General features: G+C 44.2%; 2 protein-coding genes and 1 pseudogene across 2 annotated transcripts; all 3 read left to right on the forward strand.

Moving 5' to 3' along the window:
- The first annotated feature begins 400 nt into the window (after positions 1 to 400).
- LOC121578454 lies at positions 401 to 7,222 on the forward strand (annotated as a pseudogene).
- Positions 7,223 to 8,798: 1,576 nt separating this feature from the next.
- On the forward strand, positions 8,799 to 16,341 carry LOC121578101 (twinfilin-2-like). The gene is made up of 11 exons (XM_041892213.1): positions 8,799 to 9,160; positions 10,438 to 10,515; positions 10,703 to 10,881; positions 12,679 to 12,774; positions 13,589 to 13,693; positions 13,871 to 13,885; positions 14,082 to 14,126; positions 14,688 to 14,813; positions 14,961 to 15,111; positions 15,265 to 15,386; positions 15,821 to 16,341. The coding sequence occupies exons 1-11, from the start codon at positions 9,136 to 9,138 to the stop codon at positions 15,986 to 15,988; spliced, it is 1,110 nt and encodes a 369-aa protein (XP_041748147.1). The 5' UTR covers positions 8,799 to 9,135; the 3' UTR covers positions 15,989 to 16,341.
- Positions 16,342 to 16,882: 541 nt separating this feature from the next.
- Positions 16,883 to 20,443, forward strand: LOC121578106 (cytokine-inducible SH2-containing protein). The gene is made up of 3 exons (XM_041892219.2): positions 16,883 to 17,377; positions 19,228 to 19,400; positions 19,580 to 20,443. The coding sequence occupies exons 1-3, from the start codon at positions 17,358 to 17,360 to the stop codon at positions 20,086 to 20,088; spliced, it is 702 nt and encodes a 233-aa protein (XP_041748153.1). The 5' UTR covers positions 16,883 to 17,357; the 3' UTR covers positions 20,089 to 20,443.
- Positions 20,444 to 25,599: the final 5,156 nt, after the last annotated feature.

Genomic DNA, 25,599 nt, shown 5'->3' on the forward strand with positions numbered 1-25,599 from the left:
TGAATGTCTTGCTATCTCTGGGAGTATGTTAATGAAGGATTTTCAGCTGTTGAACTATGGCAGTGTTAAACTAATTTCTAAATGTATCTCTTTATTTTAATCAAGAAGATGTGATGAGCCAGAGCAACCAATCAGCTTCGCTGCAGCTGTTCAACCCACTTCTCTCCCTCCACAAGCAACTACATCCTATTCTCCTGTTCAACTAATTTGCCACCTCACTGAAAAGGACTGTATATACATACCCCTGTGCCAATCTCAGTGCAGCATGATCCATCGAAGGCCTCAGCTGGACGCCTGTAAACAAATGCTACAGTACTGTGTGTGTATGGATGGAGTTCCAAGAAAAGACATGAGTGTGATGTGCCCCTCTGTGTCAATGTTGCAATGCCATAAATGGAAGATGGCAAAGGAGATAGTGATGTGAGTGTGAGCGAATGAAAATAAAGACCCCTTGGGATCTAAAATGAGTGTGGCGTGCCCTCTTCTGTCTCCTTTTTGTCTGTTTGAGGATGCTACAGTCACCCCTGGTGGAGGTTCTTGGAACACTGCTATTTAAGTCTGAGCAGAGGTTGACGAAAACCTTCAAAGGTGGTGGTGCTATGTTGCGGGTTATCTTGAATACCAGGCAGATGTTTGAGTACAGAATTAAATGGTGTACACTGAACAGGTTGAACTTGTTGAGTACACCCTTCGAAAAAGGGGTTCCAACAGGGCTCTTTGGCTGTCACCAAAGGAGAGCCCTTTTTGGTTCCAGGTAGAAGTATTTTTGGTTCCAGTAAGAACCATTTTGAGTTCCATGTAGAACCCTCTGTGGAATGGAACCCAAAAGGGTTCTACCTAGGCACAGAAGGGGTTCTACCTGGAACCAAAAAGGGTTATTCTATGGGGACAGCGGAAGAATCCTTTCAAGTTCTAGATAGCACCTTTTTTTCTAAGAGTGTAGGCCTATATTGCAGTGGTGGTTCCGTGGTTTTCTGTAAAAATATAAAAAAATAAAATGGTTCATTGGTGGTGGTGATAAGTTAAGATAATCAGAAATACTATGAAACATCCCCACTTTTAGCACACATTTGCAAGCAGGCAAAGTAGACTACTTCTACAGTATATACAGTTACTGGTTGTTTGGACATTAACATTGATTTTGCACTTTGTGGATGTTGTCAGGGTTGTTGCTCTCTCCATGTCACCGGTGGATGACATGTTTATCTCGGGATCATTGGATATGACCATACGACTCTGGGACCTGCACTCTCCCACCTGTCAGGTGAGTAAGAGCAGCTTTAGAAGCCACAGTCATTTTGCTCTTCAGATGAGCTTAGGAAAATACAAATCAAATCACATTTTATTTGTCACATGCGCCGAATACAACAGCTGTAGACCTTACCGTGAAATGCTTACTTACAAGCCCTTAACCAACAATGCAGTTCAAGAAATAGAGTTAAGAAAACATTTACTAAATTAACTAAAGTAAAAAATTAAATTAAAAGTAACACAATAAAATAATAATAACGAGGCTATATACAGGGGGTATTGGTACCGAGTCAATGTGCGGGGGTACAGGTTAGCTCTCAATGTACATAGTGGCCATTTGATTAATTGTTCAGCAGTCTTATGGCCTGGGGGTAGAAGCTGTTAAGGAGCCTTTTGGACCTAGACTTGATGCTCTGGTACCGCTTGCCGTGCGGTAGCAGAGAGAACAGTCTATGACTTGGGTGACTGGAGTCTTAGACATTTTTTTGGGCCTTCCTCTGACATCACCTAGTATATAGGTCCTGGATGGCAGGAAGCTTGGCCCCAATGATGTACTGGGCCATACGCACTACCCCCTGTAGCACCTTATGGTCGGATGCCGAGCAGTTGCCATACAAGGCGGTGATGCAACCGGTTAGGATGCTCTCGATGGTGCAGCTGTATAACTTTTTGAGGATCTGGGGACCCATGCCAAATCTTTTCAGTCTCCTGAGGGAGAAAATGAGTTGTCATCCCCTCTTCATGACTGTCTTGGTGTGTTTGGACCATGGTAGTTTGTTGGTGATGTGGACACCAAGGAACTTGAGACTCTCAACCCGCTCCACTACAGCCCCCTCAATGTGAATGGGGGCATGTTCGGCCCTATTTTTCCTGTAGTCCACAATCAGCTCCTTTGTCTTGCTCACGTTGAGGGAGAGGTTGTTGTCCTGACACCACACTACCAGGTCTCTGACCTCCTCCCTATAGGCTGTCTTATCGTTGTTGGTGATCAGGCCTACCACTGTTGTGTCGTCAGCAAACTTAATGATGGTGTTGGAGTTGTGCTTGGCTACGCAGTCGTGGGTGAACAGGGAGTACAGGAGGGGACTAAGCACGCACCCCTGAGCGGCCCCAGTGTTGAGGATCAGCGTGACAGATGTGTTGTTGCCTACCCTTACCACCTGGGGGCGGCCCCTCAGGAAGTCCAGGATCCGGTTGCAGAGGGAGGTGTTTAGTCCCAGGGTCCTTAGCTTAGTGATGAGCTTTGTAGGCACTATGGTGTTGAACACTGAGCTGTAGTCAATGAACAGCATTCTCACATAGGTGTTCCTTTTGTCCAGGTGGGAAAGGGCAGTGTGGAGTGCGATTCAGATCGCGTCATCTGTGGATCTGTTGGGGCAGTATGCGAATTGGAGTGGGTCTAGGGTTTCCGGGATGATGGTGTTGATGTGAGCCATGACCAGCCTTTCAAAGCACTTCATGGCTACCGACGTGAGTGCTACGGGGCAGTAGTCATTTAGGCACGTTACCTTCGCTTTCTTGGGCACAGGGACTATGGTGGTCTGCTTGAAACATGTAGGTATTACAGACTCGGTCAGGGAGATGTTGGAAATGTTAGTGAAGACACTTGCCAGTTGGTCCGCACATGCTCGGAATACACGTCCTGGTAATCCGTCTGGCCCTGCGGCCTTGTGAATGTTGACCTGTTTAAAGGTCTTGCTCACATTGGTTACGGAGAGCGTGATCACACAGTCGTCCGGAACAGCTGGTGCTCTCATGCATGCTTCAGTGTTGCTTGCCTCGAAGCGAGCATAAAAGGCATTTAGCTCGTCTGGTAGGCTTGCATCACTGGGCAGCTCGCGGCTGGGTTTCCCTTTGTAGTCCGTAATAGTTTGCAACCCCTGCCACATCCGACGAGCATCAGAGCCGGTGTAGTAGGATTCAATCTTAGTCCTGTATTGACGCTTTGCCTGTTTGATGGTTCGTCTGAGGGCATAGCAGGATTTCTTATAGGCGTCCGGATTAGTGTCCCGCTCCTTGAAAGCAGAAGCTCTAGCCTTTAGCTAGGTGCGGATGTTGCCTGTAATCCATGGCTTCTGGTTGGGATATGTACGTACGGTCACTGTGGGGACGACGTCGTCGATGCACTTATTGATGAAGCCGGTGACTGAGGTGGTAAACTCCTCAATGCCATTGGATGAATCCCGTAACATATTCCAGTCTGTGCTAGCAAAACAGTCCTGTAGCGTAGCATCCGCGTCATCTGACCACTTCCGTATTGAGCGAGTCACTGGTACTGCCTGCTTTAGTTTTTGCATGTAAGCAGGAATCAGGAGGATAGAATTATGGTCAGATTTGCCAAATGGAGGGCAAGGGAGAGCTTTCTATTTGTCTCTGTGTGTGGAGTAAAGGTGGTCTAGAGTTATTTTTCCTCTGGTTGCACATGTGACATGCTGGTAGAAATTAGGTAAAACGCCACTAGGAGCGCCGCTTCTGGATGAGCATTTTCTTATTTGCTTATGGCCTTATACAGCTCGTTGAGTGCGGTCTTAGTGCCAGCATCGGTTTGTGGAGGTAAATATACGGTTACGAAAAATAAAGATGAAAACTCTTGGTAGATAGTGTGGTCTACCGCTTATCATGAGGAACTCAATCTCAGGCGAGCAATACCTCGAGACCTCCTTAATATTAGACATCGCGCATCAGCTGTTATTGACAAATAGACCCCCTCCCCCAGCTGTTCTGTCCTGCCGATGTACAGAAAACCCAGCCAACTGTATGTTATCCGTGTCGTTGTTCAGCCACGACTCGGTGAAACATAAGGTATTACAGTTTTTAATGTCCCGTTGGTAGGATAGTCTGGAACGGAGATCATCCAGTTTATTCTCCAGTGATTGCACGTTGGCCACAAGGCACATCGATCTCCACCCCATGTATTTCCATCTTTTCTTCACACGAATGACGGGGATTTGGGCTTGGTCTCAGAGAAGAAGTACAGTGGGGAGAACAAGTATTTGATACACTGCCAATTTTGCAGGTTTTCCTAATTACAAAGCATGTAGAGGTCTGTAATTTCTATCATAGGTACACTTCAACTGTGAGAGACGGAATCTAAAACAAAAATCCAGAAAATCACTTTGTATGATTTTTAAGTAATTAATTTGCATTTTATTGCATGACATAAGTATTTGATACATCAGAAAAGCAGAACTTAATATTTGGTACAGAAACCTTTGTTTGCAATTACAGAGATCATACGTTTCCTGTAGGTCTTGACCAGGTTTGCACACACTGCAGCAGGGATTTTGGCCCACTCCTCCATACAGACCTTCTCCAGATCCTTCAGGTTTCGGGGCTGTCGCTGGGCAATACGGACTTTCAGCTCCCTCCAAAGATTTTCTATTGGGTTCAGGTCTGGAGACTGGCTAGGCCACTCCAGGACCTTGAGATGCTTCTTACGGAGCCACTCCTTAGTTGCCCTTGCTGTGTGTTTTGGGTCGTTGTCATGCTGGAAGACCCAGCCACGACCCATCTTCAATGCTCTTACTGAAGGAAGGAGGTTGTTGGCCAAGATCTCGCGATACATGGCCCCATCCATCCTCCCCTCAATACGGTGCAGTCGTCCTGTCCCCTTTGCAGAAAAGCATCCCCAAAGAATGATGTTTCCACCTCCATGCGTCACGGTTGGGATGGTGTTCTTGGGGTTGTACTCATCCTTCTTCTTCCTCCAAACACGGCGAGTGGTGTTTAGACCAAAAAGCTCTATTTTTGTCTCATCAGACCACATGACCTTCTCCCATTCCTCCTCTGGATCATCCAGATGGTCATTGGCAAACTTCAGACGGGCCTGGACATGCGCTGGCTTGAGCAGGGGGACCTTGCGTGCGCTGCAGGATTTTAATCCATGACGGCGTAGTGTGTTACTAATGGTTTTCTTTGAGACTGTGGTCCCAGCTCTCTTCAGGTCATTGACCAGGTCCTGCCGTGTAGTTCTGGGCTGATCCCTCACCTTCCTCATGATCATTGATGCCCCACGAGGTGAGATCTTGCATGGAGCCCCAGACCAAGGGTGATTGACCGTCATCTTGAACTTCTTCCATTTTCTAATAATTGCGCCAACAGTTGTTGCCTTCTCACCAAGCTGCTTGCATATTGTCCTGTAGCCAATCCCAGCCTTGTGCAGGTCTACAATTGTATCCCTGATGTCCTTACACAGCTCTCTGGTCTTGGCCATTGTGGAGAGGTTGGAGTCTGTTTGAGTGTGTGGACAGGTGTCTTTTATACAGGTAACGAGTTCAAACAGGTGCAGTTAATACAGGTAAGGAGTGGAGAACAGGAGGGCTTCTTAAAGAAAAACTAACAGGACTGTGAGAGCCGGAATTCTTACTGGTTGGTAGGTGATCAAATACTTATGTCACGCAATAAATTGCAAATTAATTACTTAAAAATCATACAATGTGATTTTCTGGATTTTTGTTTTAGATTCTGTCTCTCACAGTTGAAGTGTACCTATGATAAAAATTACAGACCTCTACATGCTTTGTAAGTAGGAAAACCTGCAAAATCGGCACTGTATCAAATACTTGTTCTCCCCACTGTATATCCTTCGCGTCGGACTCATTAAAGAAAAAATCTTCATCCAGTTCGAGATGAGTAATCGCTGTTCTGATATCCAGAAGCTCTTTTCGAAAAAACACACAAAATAGCACAGTTGGTTAGGAGCCCGTAAAACGACAGCCATCCCCTCCGGCACCATTATAATAAATATATATATATATATTACAGAGAGATATGTTATATAATGTAACAGGTTTTGAAATATGTGTTTGTTTGTCTCAGGGTCTTACTAATTTTTTGGGGGAAGCCTGTCTGCTCCTTTGATCCTGAGGGCCTGATATTCGCTGCTGTGGTCAACTCTGAGGCAATTAAACTGTGTGCCCTACGTTCCTTTGACAAGGTAAGACTGTGAAAATGTCTATAAAACGTGTTATTGTTAACTGTTTGTAATATACTGTAATGTGATGATCAACCTCAGTGATAGTCCCTGAGGTGAGGTCATTAAGTCAGTTTGTGTTGTTTTCTTGTGTTCAGGGCACCTTCGCCTCCTTTGAGACTCAGTTCAGCTGTGTGTGTGAGTGAAATGGATTGAAGTTCAGCAGAGACGGGAAGCAGATTCTCATCTCTACCAATGGGGGCACTATTCGCATCCTAGATGCATTCAATGGATCCATGCTGCACACTTTCTCAGTGAGAGAACTGTTATCACACTGCACTGATGGATCTAATGTGCATGTTCACACACAGATGTACTAGTATGCAAATAGCTCACACCATGTACTATCTCTAGTAAATACATAGATATTTTCTTAGACATGTGTCTCTCCTGTGTGTTCTGTAGGGCTACAACAACAGTAAAGGTATTTCACTCGAGGCCTGCTGCTTCACCCCAGACTCAAAGTTTGTCATGATTGGTGAGCCCAACACTTCCAAGTCCCAACATTAGAACTTGGCAAACTAGGCTGTCTTACCCAGCCCTCCCTGATGCACGGAAATCTAATATCAGAACAACTCAACACAATTTCAAGTCTGACTCAAGCCAATTCTAGGGTCACCCAAATCAATTTGCCATTTGACCCTATTAACTGATATTATTACTATCTGAACTCCAATAAGTCCAGAGGTTTGTATAACTATTTTCCCCCAATCCATCATCAATAACCACCGAACTAACCCTCAGAGAGTGGGATGAAAATAGCTGTTCTGGATGGGAAGCATTCAGGGCCAATCAACACACTGCAGTTTAACCCCAAATACATGATGTTTGCCAGCGCCTGCTCCAATATGGTGAGACACACACACACTTTCATCAGCCAAACACTCACTCACTCAGACACGCGTACATTGTCTTTCACTCTTCCCTGCCAACCTCTACCCCACGCTCTCTGTCTCTCTCTCTTTGCCTGCGTTCTGGCTTCCCTGTGTAGGAGACTGATAAAGGGGTGGGGCCACAGAGAAACTGTCATCATCATTACCCAGCATACATTTCTCCTTTCATGTTGCTCTGAGTATGCAAAGGCAGAACACTGTGGACTCTTAATGGCTCCATATAAAATTGTAAGCACACTAAGGCATTGGTGAAAGGGATTCCAATGTCGATTATCCATGAGGAGAGCTGTCACTCTATAAACGTATTTATTTGCCAAATGGGGAATGTTACATGAGGGGAGCACTAGAGCTGTGGGATACAGTAGCTATTGTTCACTGTGACAGGTGCTTGTGGCCTGCAGATAAGTTGAGATATGTTTTTATAAGAGTAGAGAAGACCTGAGGTGTACTACTGGCAAAAACTTGTTTAGAGATATGTTTGTTTTTACTGTGATTCTGAGCAAACTGCCACATAATGTTAATAAGTAGAGAGTTATGGACTTTTAACTTTTTCATACAATGACAAACTTCAATCAGGTATTCATTTTAACTGCTGATAAATGTTTTATTGGGAATTCAATGTTAGTGTTTTTTGGACAGTTTATTCTGAAATTATTCAAATGTTTTAACGTCTAAGTTTTATGTCCTTAAACTCTGGTGTGTTCATTGGTGAAAACAAACTGTGTGTGTGCATTCCTGCCTGCGTGTGTGCGTGCACAAAAATATAACGTTTATCTGTGTGTATAGTAGAGAGGGGGCCTCTGTTGAATAATGTATAGAACCTTGGAGCTTACTGAATTATGGATGATCCCATCACAGGTAACCTCACAGGTACACACTCATCTTTCTCTCACCACCTATGTGTGTGTGTCTGTGTGTGTGTCTCTGTGTGTGTGTGTGTGTGTGTGTGTGTGTGTGTGTGTGTGTGTGTGTGTGTGTGTGTGTGTGTGTGTGTGTGTGTGTGTGTGTGTGTCTCTTTCTGTCTCTATCTTTCTCTCATACACACACTCACAAGCAGACATATTGCTAATGAAAGAGCTTTGTTCTTAGTTTTTGTACCTGGCCATTGTTCGGTCCATAAGTCCTGACCATTGAAAAACCCACCACTCATGCCCCTATGACATAATGCTTTGTAGACCTAAGCCTGTGTGTAATATCATAAGCCTATATTCTACCTATAGCCTACTTTACCATTTAATGCTTAGTTTACAATTAGGCTGGGATATGCAAATAGATAGCTTTTACATCAAAAGGTATCTGAGATTTATCAGTCAAGAGGAACAATGCTTATCTCTCCTATATTAAACTGGGTCTAATTACATTACAGTCTGTAGCTTACCAAAGGTGCAGTGTCGAAACTTTGGGGTCAGCTTCATGCGGGGTGTCGCATTTCTGTGACCAGGTGGGTGGAATTTGAGATCTCTGTTGCGTCCGTGTGTGTTGAACCGATCCGGTTCACGATGTGCATGAGTGATAATATGTCATTGCTGATGACACAGGGACAGACATCCAACAAAAGATAGAGACCTAACGACACTAATATCTTTCAGTTGCGGAGTTCTGAAAGATAACGTGTCTACTGCGCCTGCGTTGCATCTTGTCGCCGTGTATAGAAGCGCGTCGTTGGAGAGGTCCATCTCCCGCCAAGCTCTGCAAAGTGGTTGTCATTGATACGCGAAGAATTTTAGAGCAGTGGTTAAGGTGGCATATCCACTGACAGCTGTGTTATTACTCACCTGCCACAGTTCCACAGGTCAGGTTTCACGTGTTAGGAATCCCCCAAATCAGCCTTGGGGCGTTTATGTCACTGTTGCTGAAGTTGGTTTAGGCCGAACTGTCTGCTGCCAGTACAGAGGAGCCAACTGAGCAGCAACAGAGAGAGAGAGCGAGAGAGAGAGAGAGAGAGGACACGTAGATACTCACTCTAGAAGGCTACCTTGGAGGAGAGGATTTTGAAGCAGAAAATCTTACTGCCAAAGGATGTCGCACCAGACTGGAATCCATGGTAAATGTCCTATTGGGTAGGCCTAGACGCGCATGATATCATTGGAACTAATGATAGCTAGTGTTGTATTGTATAGAGGGGAAAAGTGATTATTATCAATTACCAGTGCTCTCTCTTTGCGTTGTGCCTTTGTGCGTAAAAGATAATTGTGCGTAACAGTTCTCCAATCGTGTAGGCCTACCGCTCCGTTCTGAGTTTTAAGAGTTGGGTGTTGCAACAGAATTCGGGACATTCTGCGACACAACACTGTAATTTGATGTGATTTAATGTGATGGTAATTAATTCTTACAGTAAGGGGAATGTTATTCCGGCTCGTGGTATTCAGCTGGTGAGTGACACCTCGGGGCGCAGTCTGTGTGAATACGCGTATGGAGCCTATAAACTTACTCACATAATCATCTTAATTGTAGTCTACATAACGTATAGACATTTAGTCCCATATAGGACCATTAATTTTTCTCCCATATGATAAATATAATGTTAAACATTATTTGGCACATTCCTGAATGTATTGAACAGTGGGGATATTTCAAACCCTATAGTTTTATGAGATGTACTGTATCTATGGTAATGTGTGTTTAGTTTATGGCTATGTGCATATGTTTCAGCATGTGAGTAACTGGAGCTAGGGGCGGAAGCATACATCTCCTCTCTCACCTATCTCACCTGATCCTACATCATTTATGAGACTGCTGCTGTGTTTGGTAACCATGGTGAGAGAGGGGTGGGGTACAGTAAATCCCCTTAAAGAGGGGAAACTCACTTAGTGTAATAACACAAATTATGAGCTCAGTCCATTCGAAAGAGGCCGACTTTCCCCAACCAGCATTGACTGTTCTGGGATCAGCTTGTTGTGTATAGACTCTATTCCCTCCATGTCTGCTGTACAGTATATCTGTGACCCCTGTGATACCGTGAGTGCCTGGCAGGAGATCAGATTTTCTCCCCAGAGTCTCAAGTTCTTACTGCCCCATCTCTCTCCCTCTCTCTCTCTCTCTCTCTCTCTCTCTTTCTTTCTCTCACTCTCTCTCCATCTTCCTCTCATTCTCTCTCTCTCTGTCTCCCTCTCTCTCACTTTCTTTCTCCCTTTCTCTCGATCTCTCTCTATCTCTGTTTCTCCACCTCCCTTTCTCTTTCTCTCTGTCTCCCTCTCCCCCCCTCTCTCTCCCTTTCTCTAAATCTCTCTCCACCTCCCTTTCTCTTTGTCTCCCTATACCTCTCTCTCTCTGTCTCCATCTCTCTCTCTCTGCCCCCTCTTGTCTACCATACCATTGTAGCATCGGATGAACTGAAGGACTTCCTGGCCAGGGCGAGGGGAGGGACCATCAGAATAGCAAAGATTGTCATCAGAGATGGTAAGCATGGGTGTTGTATGTACACAGTATGTGAAGTCTAGAACCAAGACTGAGTAAAGAGCACCTGTTTATCTACCAATTGGCTGATCTTCTTAACCTGATCCACTGGGGACTAGCAACTATTTAAATGTGAGGACTGTGCTCAAGGTGAGAGTTTGATATGAGTATTTCTCTGTCCATCTTCCAGAGGAGCTGGTGCTAGGCTCATACAGAGAACCTGCACAGAGCTGGGACAAGGACTATGATCACTTCCTCCTTCCTCTGCTGGTGGCTCAGGAGCCCTGCTACATCCTGTACCGCCTCGACTCCCAGAATGCACAGGGCTATGAATGGCTCTTCATCGCTTGGTCACCTGATCAATCACCAGTACGTAAATACTAAGACCACACATCTCTATTTGCATTCAACATTCAATAACATTATGCAAGCTTGCAACACTATACAAATCACCAGAAAAAAATGACAGTTGTGTTTTATATACAGTACTAGTCAAAAGTTTGGACACACCTACTCATTCAAGGGTTTTTCTTTATTTTTACTATTTTCTACATTGTAGAATAATAGTGAAGACATCAAAACTATGAAATAACATATACAGAATCAAGTAGTAACCAAAAAAGTGTTAAACAAATCAAAATATATTTTATATTTTATATTCTTCAAAATAGCCACCCTTTGCCCTGATGACAACTTTGCGCACTCTTGGCATTCTCTCAACCAGCTTCACCTGGAATGCTTTTCCAACAGTCATGAAGGAGTTCCCACATATGCTGAGCACTTGTTGGCTGCTTTTCCTTCACTCTGCAGTCAAACTCATCCCAAACCATTTCAATTGGGTTGAGGTCGGGTGATTGTGGAGGCCGATGCAGCACTCCATCACTCTTCTTCTTGGTCAAATAGCCCTTACACAGCCTGGAGGTGTGTTGGGTCATTGTCCTGTTGAAAAACAAATTATAGTCCCACTAAGCAAAACCAGATGGGATGGCATATCGCTGCAGAATGCTGTGGTAGCCATGCTGGTTAAGTGTGAATTGAATTCTAAATAAATCACAGACAGTGTCACCAGCAAAGCACCCCAACACCATCACACCTCCTCCTCCATACTTCACGGTGGGAACCACACATGCAGAGATCATGCGTTCACCTACTCTGCGTCTCACAAAGACACGGCGGTTGGAACCAAAAATCTCAAATTTGGACTCATCAGACCAAAGGTCAGATTTCCACCGGTCTAATGTCCATTGCTTGTGTTTCTTAGCCAAAGCAAGTCTCTTCTTCTTATTGGTGTCCTTTAGTAGTGGTTTCTTTGCAGCAATTTGACCATGAAGGCCTGATTCACACAGTCTCCTCTTGAAATTTTCTGGATTGACTGACCTTCATGTCTTAAAGTAATGATGGACTGTCATTTCTCTTTGCTTATTTGAGCTGTTCTTGCCATAATATGGACTTGGTCTTTTACCAAATAGGGCCATCTTCTGTATACCACCCCTACCTTGTCACAACACAACTGATTGGTTCAAACGCATTAAGAAGGAAAGAAATTCCACAAATTAACTTTTAACAAGGCACACCTGTTAATTGAAATGCATTCGAGGTGACTACCTCATGAAGCTGGTTGAGAGAATGCCAAGAGTGTGCAAAGCTGTCATCAAGGCAAAGGGTGGCTACTTTGAAGAATCTCAAATATAAAATATATTTTGATTTGTTTAACACTTTTTTGGTTACTACATGATTCCATATGTATTTCATAGTTTTGATGTCTTCATTATTATTCTACAATGTAGAACATTTTAAAAATAAAGAAAAACCCTTGAATGAGTAGGTGTGTCCATACTTTTGACTGGTACTGTATATGTGTTATTGTCACATACACCGGAGAGGTGCAGTGAAATGTGTTGTTTTACAGGGTCAGCCATAGTATTACGGCACCCCTGGAGCAAATTAGTGTTAAGTGCCTTGCTCAAGGGCACATCAACAGATTTTTCACCTTGTCTGCTCGACTATTCGAACCAGCAACCTTTCGGTTACTGACCCAACGCTCTAACCGCTAGGCTACCTGCCTCACTCATGCATACAGTTTATACACATTTTCTGTAAAACATGCACATGCAATGCACTACTCAGTGTTCAGTGTTCTTTCCTCATCCACTATGCCCCCTGTAGGTGAGGGAGAAGATGGTCTACGCTGCCACCCGTGCCACACTGAAGAAGGAGTTTGGCGGAGGTCACGTCAAGGATGAGATGTTTGGCACAGTTGAGGTCTGTGGTCTGGAATCATCAAATCCAAAACACTTTTATTTTACTTTGGATTAACTGACTTGTGGGTTAACCCTATCAATCCCAGGCCTTTGAAATAACTTCCCTTCTCCCCCCTTTACTTTTTTTATATTGGAACATTTGACTGACTCCACAGCATACAAGTGTTTCTACTCTGTTCAGGAGGTCCAGGGCCAGGGGTTAAGATGCTTACTAGACCACACCCACTCCAGAGTCCACAAAGTAGAGCAAAGTTCCACATCCCATTTGGGTAGACTAGACACTAGAGGGAAGTTGATGAAGGAGGGGTTAAATGAGGTCTTGACGATGATGATCATGTGTAGGCACTACAGTCAGTGACTGATGTCACCCAGTTGCCTTTGCTGTCTGAATATCAGCCTCCAATCAGTTGAATCACTATGTGATTGACAGCTCATGGTAACAGCTGATCACAACCCTGCCTCAGTGTCCTCATCTACCTCCTTACATATGTAGGATCTTAATTTGATCACTCTGTTAGAGGACAACATTCCTGCAATGCAGGAAATGTAAAACGTGTTGTGTATTTGTGTTTTAAAAGGCTTCTGAAGTTTGTCATTTCCACTTTGAAATGTCTACTTTGAAATTTCCCTTACGAAACATGTATCAACCCCTACAAAAATGTCCATTATTATAATCCACATAGTAATTCACATTTCCTGTTGCTGCAAATTAAGAGTTAAGATGATGCATGATAAATTGGGTCGGAGCCCTCTATTTGTGAATAAAGTATGTTGGGTTTGTTCAGCAAATCACTTCCTGGTTCCTGTGTCCACAGGAAGACCTGTGTTTCCAGGGGTACCTGCGTCACATGTCCTCCTGCTCCTCCCCTGCACCTCTCACAGTAGCGGAGCAGGAGCTGCAGCGAATAAAAATCACAGAGGTAAAGCAAAGGGGAGTGAATTTGCTAATATATCCACCAATCAGTATATTCAGAGTGTATTATACATATACAATGTAGGCTACTACTGTAAGATAATGTATCTTGTTATACCTTTGTATGATGTGTAGTACGTATTGTCATCCATATGTGTTTGTGTCTCTGTAATGTGCCATCCAGGACAAGGTTGTATGGGTAAGCTATGGTTCTTCTCTCAGTATTTTCACGTGTGTATTTTGTATCTGTGTGTGTATGTGTGTGTGTCTGAGCATCTGGTTCAGGTGTATGTAGGCAATGAGTGCAAGTATGTGTGCAACGTGTGTGTGCATGTGTGTGAGAAAAAAAGAGAGAAAGAGATGAAACATTAAGTCTGTCCATTTTATGCCCACAGGATGAGCGTAGAAGGTTAAGCAACACTCCTAGAGGACGAGCAAAGGTTTGTCCCACCCTCTCATCTTCAATTCTGTACTAGAGACTTTTAAAAGTGGCACTCCAGTCTCCTTTTCAGCTCATTTAACAAAAGGCACATCTCAATAGGTGGTCCTGGTAAGTCATGACATAGCGGGGGGGGGGGGGCTTCCTCTGTTGTTCCTGAAGCAAAGGGGGAGGCCGATGACATCAAGACTTCCCATCAGACCAACTCCTTGAATGCCCTACTCCTTGAACTTTGCAGTTGTGAACACTATTTAGCTCAAAATATATTTTTTGACCCTTTAGTGTGTGTACTATATTGTATTTATACTTGGGATATCACTTTCAACAGTAAAAGTTCAAAATTCGCTGGAGGATGTCTTTAAAGAGATGCTTGCTCCTCATCTTTAAGCCACAAGACACATTTTATAACTATGTTTTCACCTGCATCTCTTTTTATTGATTTGTGTAGTTGATAACCACTTTTCCTTCTGCTGTACCTTGTTCCTTATAGTTTATATAGGACTACATTATTGATGTGTGTTATGCAGACTGTGGTTTTATGGCTATATGTCGGCCCCTACAGGTGACAATGGAGTTTGGTTTGGACAAAAGGCACCAGACTCTTACAGGCCTGGCGTTCCCTCTACAGGAGGAGGCCAAACGCGCTCTGCAGCAACTCAAGCAGAAACGTATCAACTACATACAGCTGGTGAGCTGACCTCACAAAACAAACGTACAAAAAAAAGTCAAACAAAACATGCAACAAACATTCTCTCTCTATCTCTTGCTCACGCGCACGTACGCACAAGCACACACACACACACACACTCAGTATTATGTTTTTTGTGTGCCTCAGAAGTTGGACACAGAGAAAGAGACAGTCGAGCTGGTCCACACCAACCCCACAGAGACCCGTGAGCTTCCCTACAGAATCCCTACAGACACACCCAGATACCACTTCTTCATCTTCAAACACTCCCACCAAGGACAGCAACAGGAGGCTCTGGGTCAGTATCACACACACACACGTGCACATACACACACATACACAGGCACGCACGTGCACACACACACATTACACGCAATTAAAGGTTATAGGATCGCTCATAATCCTTCTCTCTCTCTCGTTCTCTCTCTGGCACTCTCTCTCTCTCTCTCAGTGTTCATCTACTCCATGCCAGGGTACAGCTGTAGCATTAAAGAGCGGATGTTGTACTCTAGCTGTAAGAACCCGCTACTGGAAGAGGTGGAGAGAGACTACCGTCTAGATATCGCCAAAAAGGTTCAACAATTAGACAGCCTCCAAGTTACCCATCTTTAATTGACATGATAATGTCAGACTATCATATCACAGTTAAAAGTGAGTGTACATGTATACTGATGTTGTTTTCCATGATCCTACTTTCTCCCTCTTCCCTTTTACTCTTGCGTGCGTGTGTATGTGCGTGTGCATGCGCGTGTGTGCGTGTGTGTGCGTGTGTGTGCGTGCGTGTGCATGCGCGTGTGTGCGTGTGTGTGCGTGTGTGCGTATTTGTGTGTGTGTTTTGGTGTGTGTGTGTGTATATTTGTGTGTATTTGTTTGTATTTGTGTGCCGTGTGCGTGTGTGTGTGTGTGTGTGTGTGTGTGTGTGTGTGTGTGTGTGTGTGTGTGTGTGTGTGTGTGTGTGTGTGTGTGTGTGTGTGTGTGTGTGTGTGTGTGTGTGTGTGTGTGTACAGATTGAGATTGACGGTGGGGATGGACTGACGGAGGAGTTTCTGTATGAGGAGGTCCATCCCATTGAACACACTCTGAAGCAGGCGTTCGCCAAGCCACGTGGGCCAGGGGGGAAGAGGGGCAACAAGCGCCTCGTCAAGGGGGCCGGAGAGAATGGAGAAGAGAGCTAGAGAGTGACAGGAACAGGCTCACACACAAACCTCCATGTATAACCTGGCCTCTTTCTCCTCAACTGTCTGTTTGTTCCCTTGTGGACCTGATAGTGCTTATTTTAAGATAAAGCAAAGTCTCAAGGTCTATTTTTTATGTTATGCAACATTACTTTTATGTTCCCTTTTTCCACTCTGTCCATTGTTTCACTATCAGTGCCCTGTTCCTCATACTAAAAGACACACCACCTTGCCCTTCCCCAAAAGGACTGATCACAGTCAGATGAAGGTTCAATCAGATACAGGTTGAAGCATATCAGTATGCTCATTATTTTACATTATATTCCAATAAATAAACAATTCTGTATATTTAATTTGTCTTCTGTTTTTACTAAATGTTTGGGTAATAAGGGATACAACAAGGGATGATCAAGTGTTAAATAAAATAATGTGTGTGAATGTGTGTTTGTACATACCACAGTTATAATCTGAATTAGGTCAAATTATGTCTGATAAATATTTTGGGGAATGGCACCCAGCCTCTACCTGGAAAATAATTCAGGTGGCCTAGTCTACCTGATAGGCTTACACATCGTTGCTTGTCTGTCCTGTAAAACAGATAGTATAAAATTAAATAAGTAAAATTTGAGACGTATTTGTTTGTAAACACTCATTTAAACAATGTATATGCTTAAAAACAGTAATTACAAAGTTAAAGAAGCAACAGTAGCCTATGAAACATTAGGAGGGAGGGCGTAGCATTATAAGGGGGAGGCTCAGTCAGCTAAGGTCAATTTCAGTCAGCTTTCCTGGAAAGTGCTCTACTTAGAAGTCATCCGCTGCGCATTAGGCGTACTGGTGATGCCAGCTGAGCCTCTTCCATACCGCTGTCGCGAGGCTGAAAAGGAAACTTGAGCACGCGCCGGAGCCAATCGAAACGCAGCGCAGCTCGCAAGCGCAGTTCCGCGAAACTGGGCAGATGCGGCCCCTGCCGCCGCGGGCGCTGAAATACAAAGCCATTCTTGGAATTAGATTCCTAGAACTTCCGTCAACTGCAAAACTGAATTTACAAGAGAGGCGTTTTCTCACCGTCTTTCCGTAGAATAGAATAGAGAACAGAACAGTGTCTGGTGAGCGGATCACTGCGCTGGACTTTACCCTCTATTTTTGCCGAGGTTGAAACTGACACGTTGGAGATTTTAGTTTTTACCAAAATAAGTTATGATTATTTTTCTTTTAGAAAAAATTCTGAATAGTCTATTGAGTTAATGAGAATACTTTTGTTATTCGGATTATTGGCGCCATGACAACATCAACTCAGTGACTGTTCCTACAACATATAAGAATCACTGGGTTTGTTGGATATGTTTAAACTGGATTCATATTCATTATGATTTCTTGTGTTCAAAGGTAAGTTGAATTTGTTGTTGGCACAATTCTCATTAGGTTACACTGTGTCTACCAATTACGCTACATGCACAAATTTTTATTTCACACCTTGGCTGTGCTGAGAAAATCAAATGTAGCCACGTTTTGACATAATGTAGGAAATGAAGGAACATTCAGCACAGAGCTAATTCGTTGTGTACCAGACAGTGTGGAACAAAGCCAGGATAATTATGAAAGTGTTTATGATTTATATAATTTCATATTCGAAGATGATAAATTAGGCCTATAATCGAAAAATGTCTGCCTGTTACAGTTGTAGCCTAGGCTAAAAGTTTGAATGTGGATGGACCTTTTCTCCATGCACAATGGAAGTGATTGCTGGTCAAGAATTCATCATGGGATTTGACCTTGTTACCTACATTATATATTATTTGTATATCATATATGAGTAATAATAGGTTAACAATAATTCTGGATCCTAAACGTTTTGTTTAACGTTATTTTTACGTTATTTTAGTTGTGTAGCCCCTTTGGAGAAGCTATGATTATGATTTATTTTATTATTTATTCATACAATTAATTTAAATCTGTGCTCAGTTAATTCTAACCCATGAAGATGATAACTACATATGGTTGCCCCCGCACAACGTCTCCTTGCTCCTCTACGGAATGGATACTACAAGTGTAATGGCTGCGCTCAATGCAATGGCATTTACAAATGTAGATCCTTCAAACACCCCCAAACAGGGAAACAGATCAATCAAAGGCGTTATCACGTGCTCCACTAAGGCAGTTATTTATCTTATAACTTGTCCTTGTGGTAAAAAGTATGTGGGTAAAACGAAGCGCGAACTAAAAGTAAGAATCTCTGAACATCGTAGCACCTGTTAGGTGCAAAAACTCGACGTATCCAGTTGCGGCCCATTTTTTGGAAGCGAACGACTCTATTTCGTCCCTTTGCTATATCGGCATCGAACACGTCACCCTCCCTTGGAGAGGGGGTGACCTTGACAATTTATTGTTAAATCAAGAGGCCGCCTGGATCTTTAATTTAAAGAGCCTTGCTCCCTTCGGTTTGATCTGAAGCCATTCTTGTGATTATTGTGTTTTTACTATCCATTGTAAATAATGTTTGGAGGCCTATGTAGTCAAATGGTATCTCTGATCATATGTAATCCATTCATGCTTTTTTATATGTTCTATTTATCTGTAAATCGACCAATGAAATCAAGCCACAGCCGGCCATGATTACAGACACCTGTGTGCCCTTTCAAACTCTATATAAACTAGTGACCCGCAGTGTTTGTGATTATACCCTGATGAAGACAGCTTGGCTGTCGAAACGTTGGTTATACAATTATTGCATCTGAGCTCCTAGAGTGTGAAGCTCTCCTTTTCTTTTTCACTACACATGGTTAACATAAAGGCACAAGGTTAAGTCATAGTTGATACAGAAAGGAGGAAAATAATATTCTTTAGGCTACATCTTCCTTACACATTTACATACATAAGATTCCCCACATTTTATGTAATGGCAGCATCAGTGACTTCGGGCCCCTGCTGACAGTTTAACAAAGTGCCTCCTATGGGTTCATATACCACCATTTGCCAAGTTATGGAAGACTGTTTATGTAGTCTGATATTCACAGATTTTCCTCAGTCATGATTTCCCCTAAACATCAAACACAAAGCAAGCTGCATGAGCACTCTCTCTGCCCTCCCCTTATCTTATATGACAACATTGTTGGGTGGAAATCACAACCATTTTGCCACCCCTAGATGTGAAATATGTTTCTGTCTCCATAGTAACTACTGTGTTATAGCTTATCCAATCCAGGCACAAAATGATAGATTATTTCCTCCTACCTCAGGGCTCTGTTGCCAGGGCCACCTTCAGATATGATTGCCAGGACGATGAGCAGCATGCAGCAGGATTATGGTGAGAGAGGAGAGTCGTGTTGTCAGAACCCAACTGCCCCTCTCTACGACCCTACAGAGGACCTCTGCTGCATCACCACCACCTTCCAGTACCTGCAGAACTCAGGTAGGCCTACTAGCACCCCCCCACCTCCCACCCTTGTGTGTATGTGTGTGAGTATGTGTGTATGTATGTGTGTGTCAATGTGTGTTTGTGTGTGTAAGCATGTGTGTGCGTTAAAGTCTGCATGTAATGGAGATAATATGGGACACAATAGTAACATGTGGGTCTGTTTCTGGCTCCAGGTTGGTACTGGGGGTCCATTTCAGCCAGTGAGGCTCGAGACGCTCTCCTGAAGGTGTCAGTGGGAACCTTCCTGGTACGCGACAGCAGCCACCCTCTCTACATGCTGACCCTGTCAGTGAAGACGGCTTGTGGCCCCACCAACGTACGCATAGAGTACAGCAGGGGTCGCTTCCGGCTGGATTCCAGCTCCCCAGGCCCCCCTCGCTTGCTGTCCTTCCCTGACATCTGCAGCCTGGTGCAACACTACGTAGGCTCAGGCCAGACACAACAGGGCAAGAGATCGGAGTCAGAGGACCCTCCTAAACCTAAAGCCAAACCCAGCCCTTCCCAGCCCTCAGCGAAGGACAATGCAGTACTGCTCAAGCTGATGCGTCCCCTGCCTCAGGCCTTCCCCTCTCTCCAGCACCTCACACGCCTCACCATCAACTGCCAAACCGACTGTCCTGACCAGCTGCCCCTGCCACGCCCACTGATGCGCTACCTGCAGGCCTACCCTTTCCAGGTATGAGGGTCCTCTGGCAGCCATCCCTGCCCAAGGAAGGGCACACAGCAGCACCAGGGACCTCCCAGTGAGGGTCAGAGGTTATGACCTTATGCTTATAGGGTCAGAGATAGCCACTGACTCAGCTCAGCTGGACAGTGGCACTTGGAAAGGTAGGACTGTACAAGTCTCACTGGGCCTTGGGCAGCTCGTACAGACATCCATGAACTGGACTCTTGAAATTACATTTTTATAACCATTTATACTGTTTACTTAATTTTTTTCACGGATTTTATAATAATTACATTATATGGATTTTGTGTCTATTGTTTTAAATACATCTATTTTATAGTAAAATAATAAAGGATGTCTCTTCTACGTCTTATGTCTAACCCATCATTTTGGAATTGTAGGTAGAATAATAATGAAACCATTCTTACACTTTGCTGCTGTACTCCTTATCATCTTTCACAGATGGAGGGATGCTGATGAAAAAAGGGGAGCGATCTTGTTATTGTAAGATTTTAATTACTTATCAAAAATCTATGTGTTTTGTGTAAATTCAAATGAAACACAACAGGTTTCGTAAAACACTCACATGGGGAAATTATTAGCATTGAGCCTATTGCTGGGAGCATGGGAAACATTATGCCTGAGTTGGTTTCCAAGAGGTGAATTTGAGTAGTGCTAAGAAAGCCTCTTATCAGGATTAGAGCCAGAGCCATGGTGATTAATACACGAACAGAGGACAGAGTGTACTCACACACGCACAAACGCACGCACGCACGCACACACACGCACGCACGCACACTCGCACACGCACATGCACACACGCACACGCACACACACACATACACACACACACACACACACACACACAGAGAGGTGCATATAAACACAAACACAAACACACACACACGCACAAACACACGCACGCACGCACACACACACACACGCACACTCACACACACTCACACACACACGCACACGCGCACACGCACACACGCACACGCACACACACACATACACACACACACACAGAGAGGTGCATACAAACACAAACACAAACACAAACACAAACACACACACACGCACACTCACACACACACACTCACACACACACACACGCACGCACATGCACACGCGCACACACGAACACGCACACACACACATACACACAGAGAGGTGCATACAAACACAAACACAAACACACATGCACACAAACACAAACACATACACACACACACACACACACGTACTCACTAACTGTAAGTTGCTCTGGATAAGGGCGTCTGCTAAATTACTAAAATGTAAAAATGTAAATACACACACACACACACACACACAGAGGCGCATACAAACACACACATACAAACACAGATACATATGCGCATGACATACACATGTACACATGTACACACACACACAGCATTGTGAAGCAGGCTGAACTTTTTGTCAACCATTGTTTAGCAATCTGTTTCCACTAATTCAAAATTATTTATCTATCACATCTTTTTTGTAGGTACCAATGATGTACAGTGCATTCGGAAAGTATTCAGACCCCTTGACTTTTTCCACATTTTGTTACGTTACAGCCTTATTCTAAAATGGATTAAATTATTATTTTTCCTCATCAATCTACACACAATACCACATAATGACTAAGTGAAAACAGGTTTTTTGAAATTTTTGCAAATGTATTAAAAATATTAAACGGAAATACCTTATTTACATAAGTATTCAGATTGTTTGCTATGAGACTCGAAATTGAGCTCAGGTGCATCCTGTTTCCATTGATCATCCTTGAGATGTTTCTACAACTTGATTGGAGTCTACCTGTGGTAAATTCAATTGATTGGACATTATTTGGAAAGGCACACACCTGTCTACAGTGCATTCGGAAAGTATTCAAACCCCTTCCCTTTTTCCACATTTTGCTACGTTTCAGCCTTATTCTAAAATGGATTAAATTAAATGTTTCCCTCATCAATCTACACACAATACCCAATAATGACAAAGTGATAACAGGTTTTTAGAATTTTTTGCAAATTTATTAAAAATAAAAAACCTTTATCTACATAAGTATTCAGACCCTTTGCTATGAGACTCGAAATGTGTATTTCTATTTGTATTTATTAGGGATCCCCATTAGCTGCTGCTGCTTCCTGAGGTCCAAACACATTAAAGCACATACTTTACATATAAAACAAAAGATAAAACAGTACCTAATGTAACATTATTACACCACTACATATCTACAATACACAATGTACAATACAAAATGTAAAATACCACCATACAACAATATTACAATGTACGTGTGTGTAAAGTGCGTGTGCTAGCGCTTGTGTGCGTATGCGTGTCTGTACCTTTGTGTGTCTCTTCACAGTCCCCGCTGTTCCATGAGGTGTATTTATACCTGTTTTTTAAATCTGATTGTACTGCTTGCATCAGTTACCTGATGTGGAATAGAGTTCCATGTAGTCATGGCTCTATGTAGTAATGTGCGCCTCCCATAGTCTGTTCTGGACTTGGGGATTGTGAAGAGACCTCTGGTGGCATGTTTTGTGGGGTATGCATGGGTGTCCGAGCTGTGTGCTAGTAGTTTAAACAGACAGCTCGGTACATTCACCTTGTCAACACTTCTTACAAAAACAAGGAGTGATGAAGTCAATCTCTCTTCCACTTTGAGCCATGAGAGATTGACATGCATATCATTAATGTTAGCTCTCTGTGTACTTTTAAGGGCAAGCCGTGCTGCCCTGTTCTGAGCCAATTGTAATTTTCCTAAGTCCCTCTTTGTGGCACCTGACAGTAGTCTAGGTACGACCAAACTAGGGCCTGTAAGACCTGCCTTGTTGATAGTGTTGTTAAGAAGGCAGAGCAGCCCTTTATTATGGACAGACTTCTCCCCGTCTTAGCTACTGTTGTATCAATATGTTTTGGCCATGACAGTTTACGATCCAGGGTTACTCCAAGCAGTTTAGTCACCTCAACTTGATCAATTTCAATATTATTCATTACGAGATTTAGTTGAGGTTTAGTGAATGACTTGTCCCAAATACAATGCTTTTAGTTTAGGAAATATTGAGCTCATGTGCATCCTGTTTCCATTGATCATCCTTGAGATGTTTCTACAACTTGATTGGAGTCCACCTGTGGAAGATTCAGTGGCCTCCATCTTTCTTAAATGGGAGAAGTTTGGAACCACCAAGACTCTTCCTAGAGCTGGCCGCCCGGCCAAACTGAGCAATCAGGGGAGAAGGGCCTTGGTCAGGGAGGTGACCAAGAACCCAATGGTCACTCTGACAGAGCTCCAGAGTTCCTCTGTGGGGATGGGAGAACCTTCCAGAAGGACAACCATCTCTGCAGCACTCCACCAATCAGGCCTTAATGGTAGAGTGGACAGACGGAAGCTACTCCTCAGTAAAAGGCACATGACAGCCCACTTGGAGTTTGCCAAAAGGCACCTAAAGGACTCAGACCATGAGAAACAAGATTCTCTGGTCTGATGAAACCAAGATTGAACTCTTTGGCCTGAATGCCAAGCATCACGTCTGGAGGAAACCTGGCATAATCCCTACGGTGAAGCATTGTGGTGGCAACATCATGTTGTGGGGATGTTTTTCAGCGGCAGGGACTGGGAGACTAGTCAGGATCGAGGGAAAGATGAACAGAGCAAAGTACCGAGAGATCCTTGATGAAAACCTGCTCCAGAGTGCTCAGGACCTCAGACTGGGGCAAAGGTTCACCTTCCAACAGGACAACGACCCTAAGCACACAGCCAAGACAACGCAGGAGTGGCTTCGGGACAAGTCTCTGAATGTCCTTGAGTGGCCCAGCCAAAAAAACAGTTTTTGCTTTGTCATTATGGGGTATTGTGTGTAGATTGATGATGGAAATAAAACGATTTTATCAATTTTAGAATAAGGCTATAACGTAACAAAATGTGGAAAAAGTTAAGGGGTCTGAATACTTTCCGAATGCACTGTATTTAGTTAACTATTTAACTAACTATTTAGCAGTCTTATGGCTTGAGGAGAGAAACTGTTCAGGGTCCTGTTGGTTCCAGTCTTGGTGCATCGATACCACTTGCCGTGCGGTAGCAGAGAGAACAGTCTATGACTTGGGTGGCTGGAGTCTGACACCGCCTGGTATAGAGGTCCTGGATGGCAGGGAGCTCGGCCTCAGTGATGTACTGTGCTGTACGCACTACCCTCTGTAGCGCCTTGCGGTCTGATGCCAAGCAGTTGCTATACCAAGTGGTGATGCAGCCACTCAAGATGCTCTCAATGGTGCAGCTGTAGAACTTTTTGAGGATCTGAGGACCCATGCCAAATCTTTTCAGCCTCCTGAGGGGGAAGAGGCGTTGTCCTGCACTCTTCACTACTGTGTTGGTGTGTTTGGACCATGATAGATCCTTAGTGATGTGGACACCGAGGAACTTGAAGCTCTCGAAAAAATACACAATACAATATACCGCACTAGGAAGTAGCAGGCACTGCAAGAAGCCCCTGGAGTGACGCGGTGCCTGCTGTGATTGGTCGAGATTTCACAACGCAGTGGACCGCTCACGTCCCTTGACCACTACCCCACCTCTACAGCACCGGTTAGATGAGGTGAGAAAGCTGAGGAGTGACAGAGAGCAGGACACCCCCCCTGAGAAGCCAGCAGAACAGCCACCTCAGACCCGGACCACAACCTCAACACCACAATGGGACAGACAACACAGGACCCACCAACCCAACAGACCCCACCCCCTCCTAACAGCCCCCCTGTCAGCACCCTCGATAGCCCTCCTGACAACCCCCACACCTCCACTGAGGACACACAATAGCCAGAGATTGTGCTCCTCATTGACTCAAATGGGAAATACATTCAAAATAATAAATGTTTTCCCAAACACAAAGTGGCTAAACTCTGGTGCCCAAACACTAGGCATGCCCTGGAGCTGTTGTCAGAGGACAGACTAGGGTCCCCCAGCCACATCATAATTCACACTGGCACAAACAAACTGAGGGCCCAGCAGGAAAGGGTGGCCACAGCACTCAAGGGAGTGATTGAAAAAGCTTCTTCCACTTTCCCTAACACGCGAGTGGTCATCTCTACCCTGCTACCATGAAAAGCACTTTCACCCTGCCACCATACAGCGGGTGAATGCAAGCTTTTCCCGGGACTGTGCCTCAAAACCTAATGTCTACCTGGCCCACCACTCCACCATAGACTTGAGCAGCCTTTACGACCAGGTCCACCTCTACAAGGCAGCAGTCCCAACTTTTCCCAGGACCCTGAAGGACGTTACCCTCAACCGCAGCCCCAACACCTCACACAGGAGCAACAGAGCAACAGACACGTCGCCCAGACTAGCGAGACACCCTCCCAGATCTGCAAGACCCCCTCCTGACGGACCTGCACCGAGGGAACCCACAGCAAGAGGACCTACACCCAGACCACAGTATCACCAGCCACATCCCCACACCTACCCCAACCAGCCGAGCCCCCCCCCAAACAAACCATGGCCTCACTCTAAATAGCCCC

This window comes from Coregonus clupeaformis, chromosome 12 (assembly GCF_020615455.1).
Source record: "Coregonus clupeaformis isolate EN_2021a chromosome 12, ASM2061545v1, whole genome shotgun sequence".
NCBI classification, from domain to species: domain Eukaryota; kingdom Metazoa; phylum Chordata; class Actinopteri; order Salmoniformes; family Salmonidae; genus Coregonus; species Coregonus clupeaformis.

Coding starts and splice junctions, on each gene's coding strand:
- LOC121578101 (XM_041892213.1), top strand. CDS start 9,136: ATGTCGCACCAGACTGGAATCCATG. Junction 14,814..14,960: donor GTATCAACTACATACAGCTG/GTGAGCTGACCT, acceptor TGTGTGCCTCAG/AAGTTGGACACAGAGAAAGA. Junction 15,112..15,264: donor ACAGCAACAGGAGGCTCTGG/GTCAGTATCACA, acceptor TCTCTCTCTCAG/TGTTCATCTACTCCATGCCA.
- LOC121578106 (XM_041892219.2), top strand. CDS start 17,358: ATGATTTCTTGTGTTCAAAG. Junction 17,378..19,227: donor ATGATTTCTTGTGTTCAAAG/GTAAGTTGAATT, acceptor CTCCTACCTCAG/GGCTCTGTTGCCAGGGCCAC. Junction 19,401..19,579: donor CCAGTACCTGCAGAACTCAG/GTAGGCCTACTA, acceptor TTCTGGCTCCAG/GTTGGTACTGGGGGTCCATT.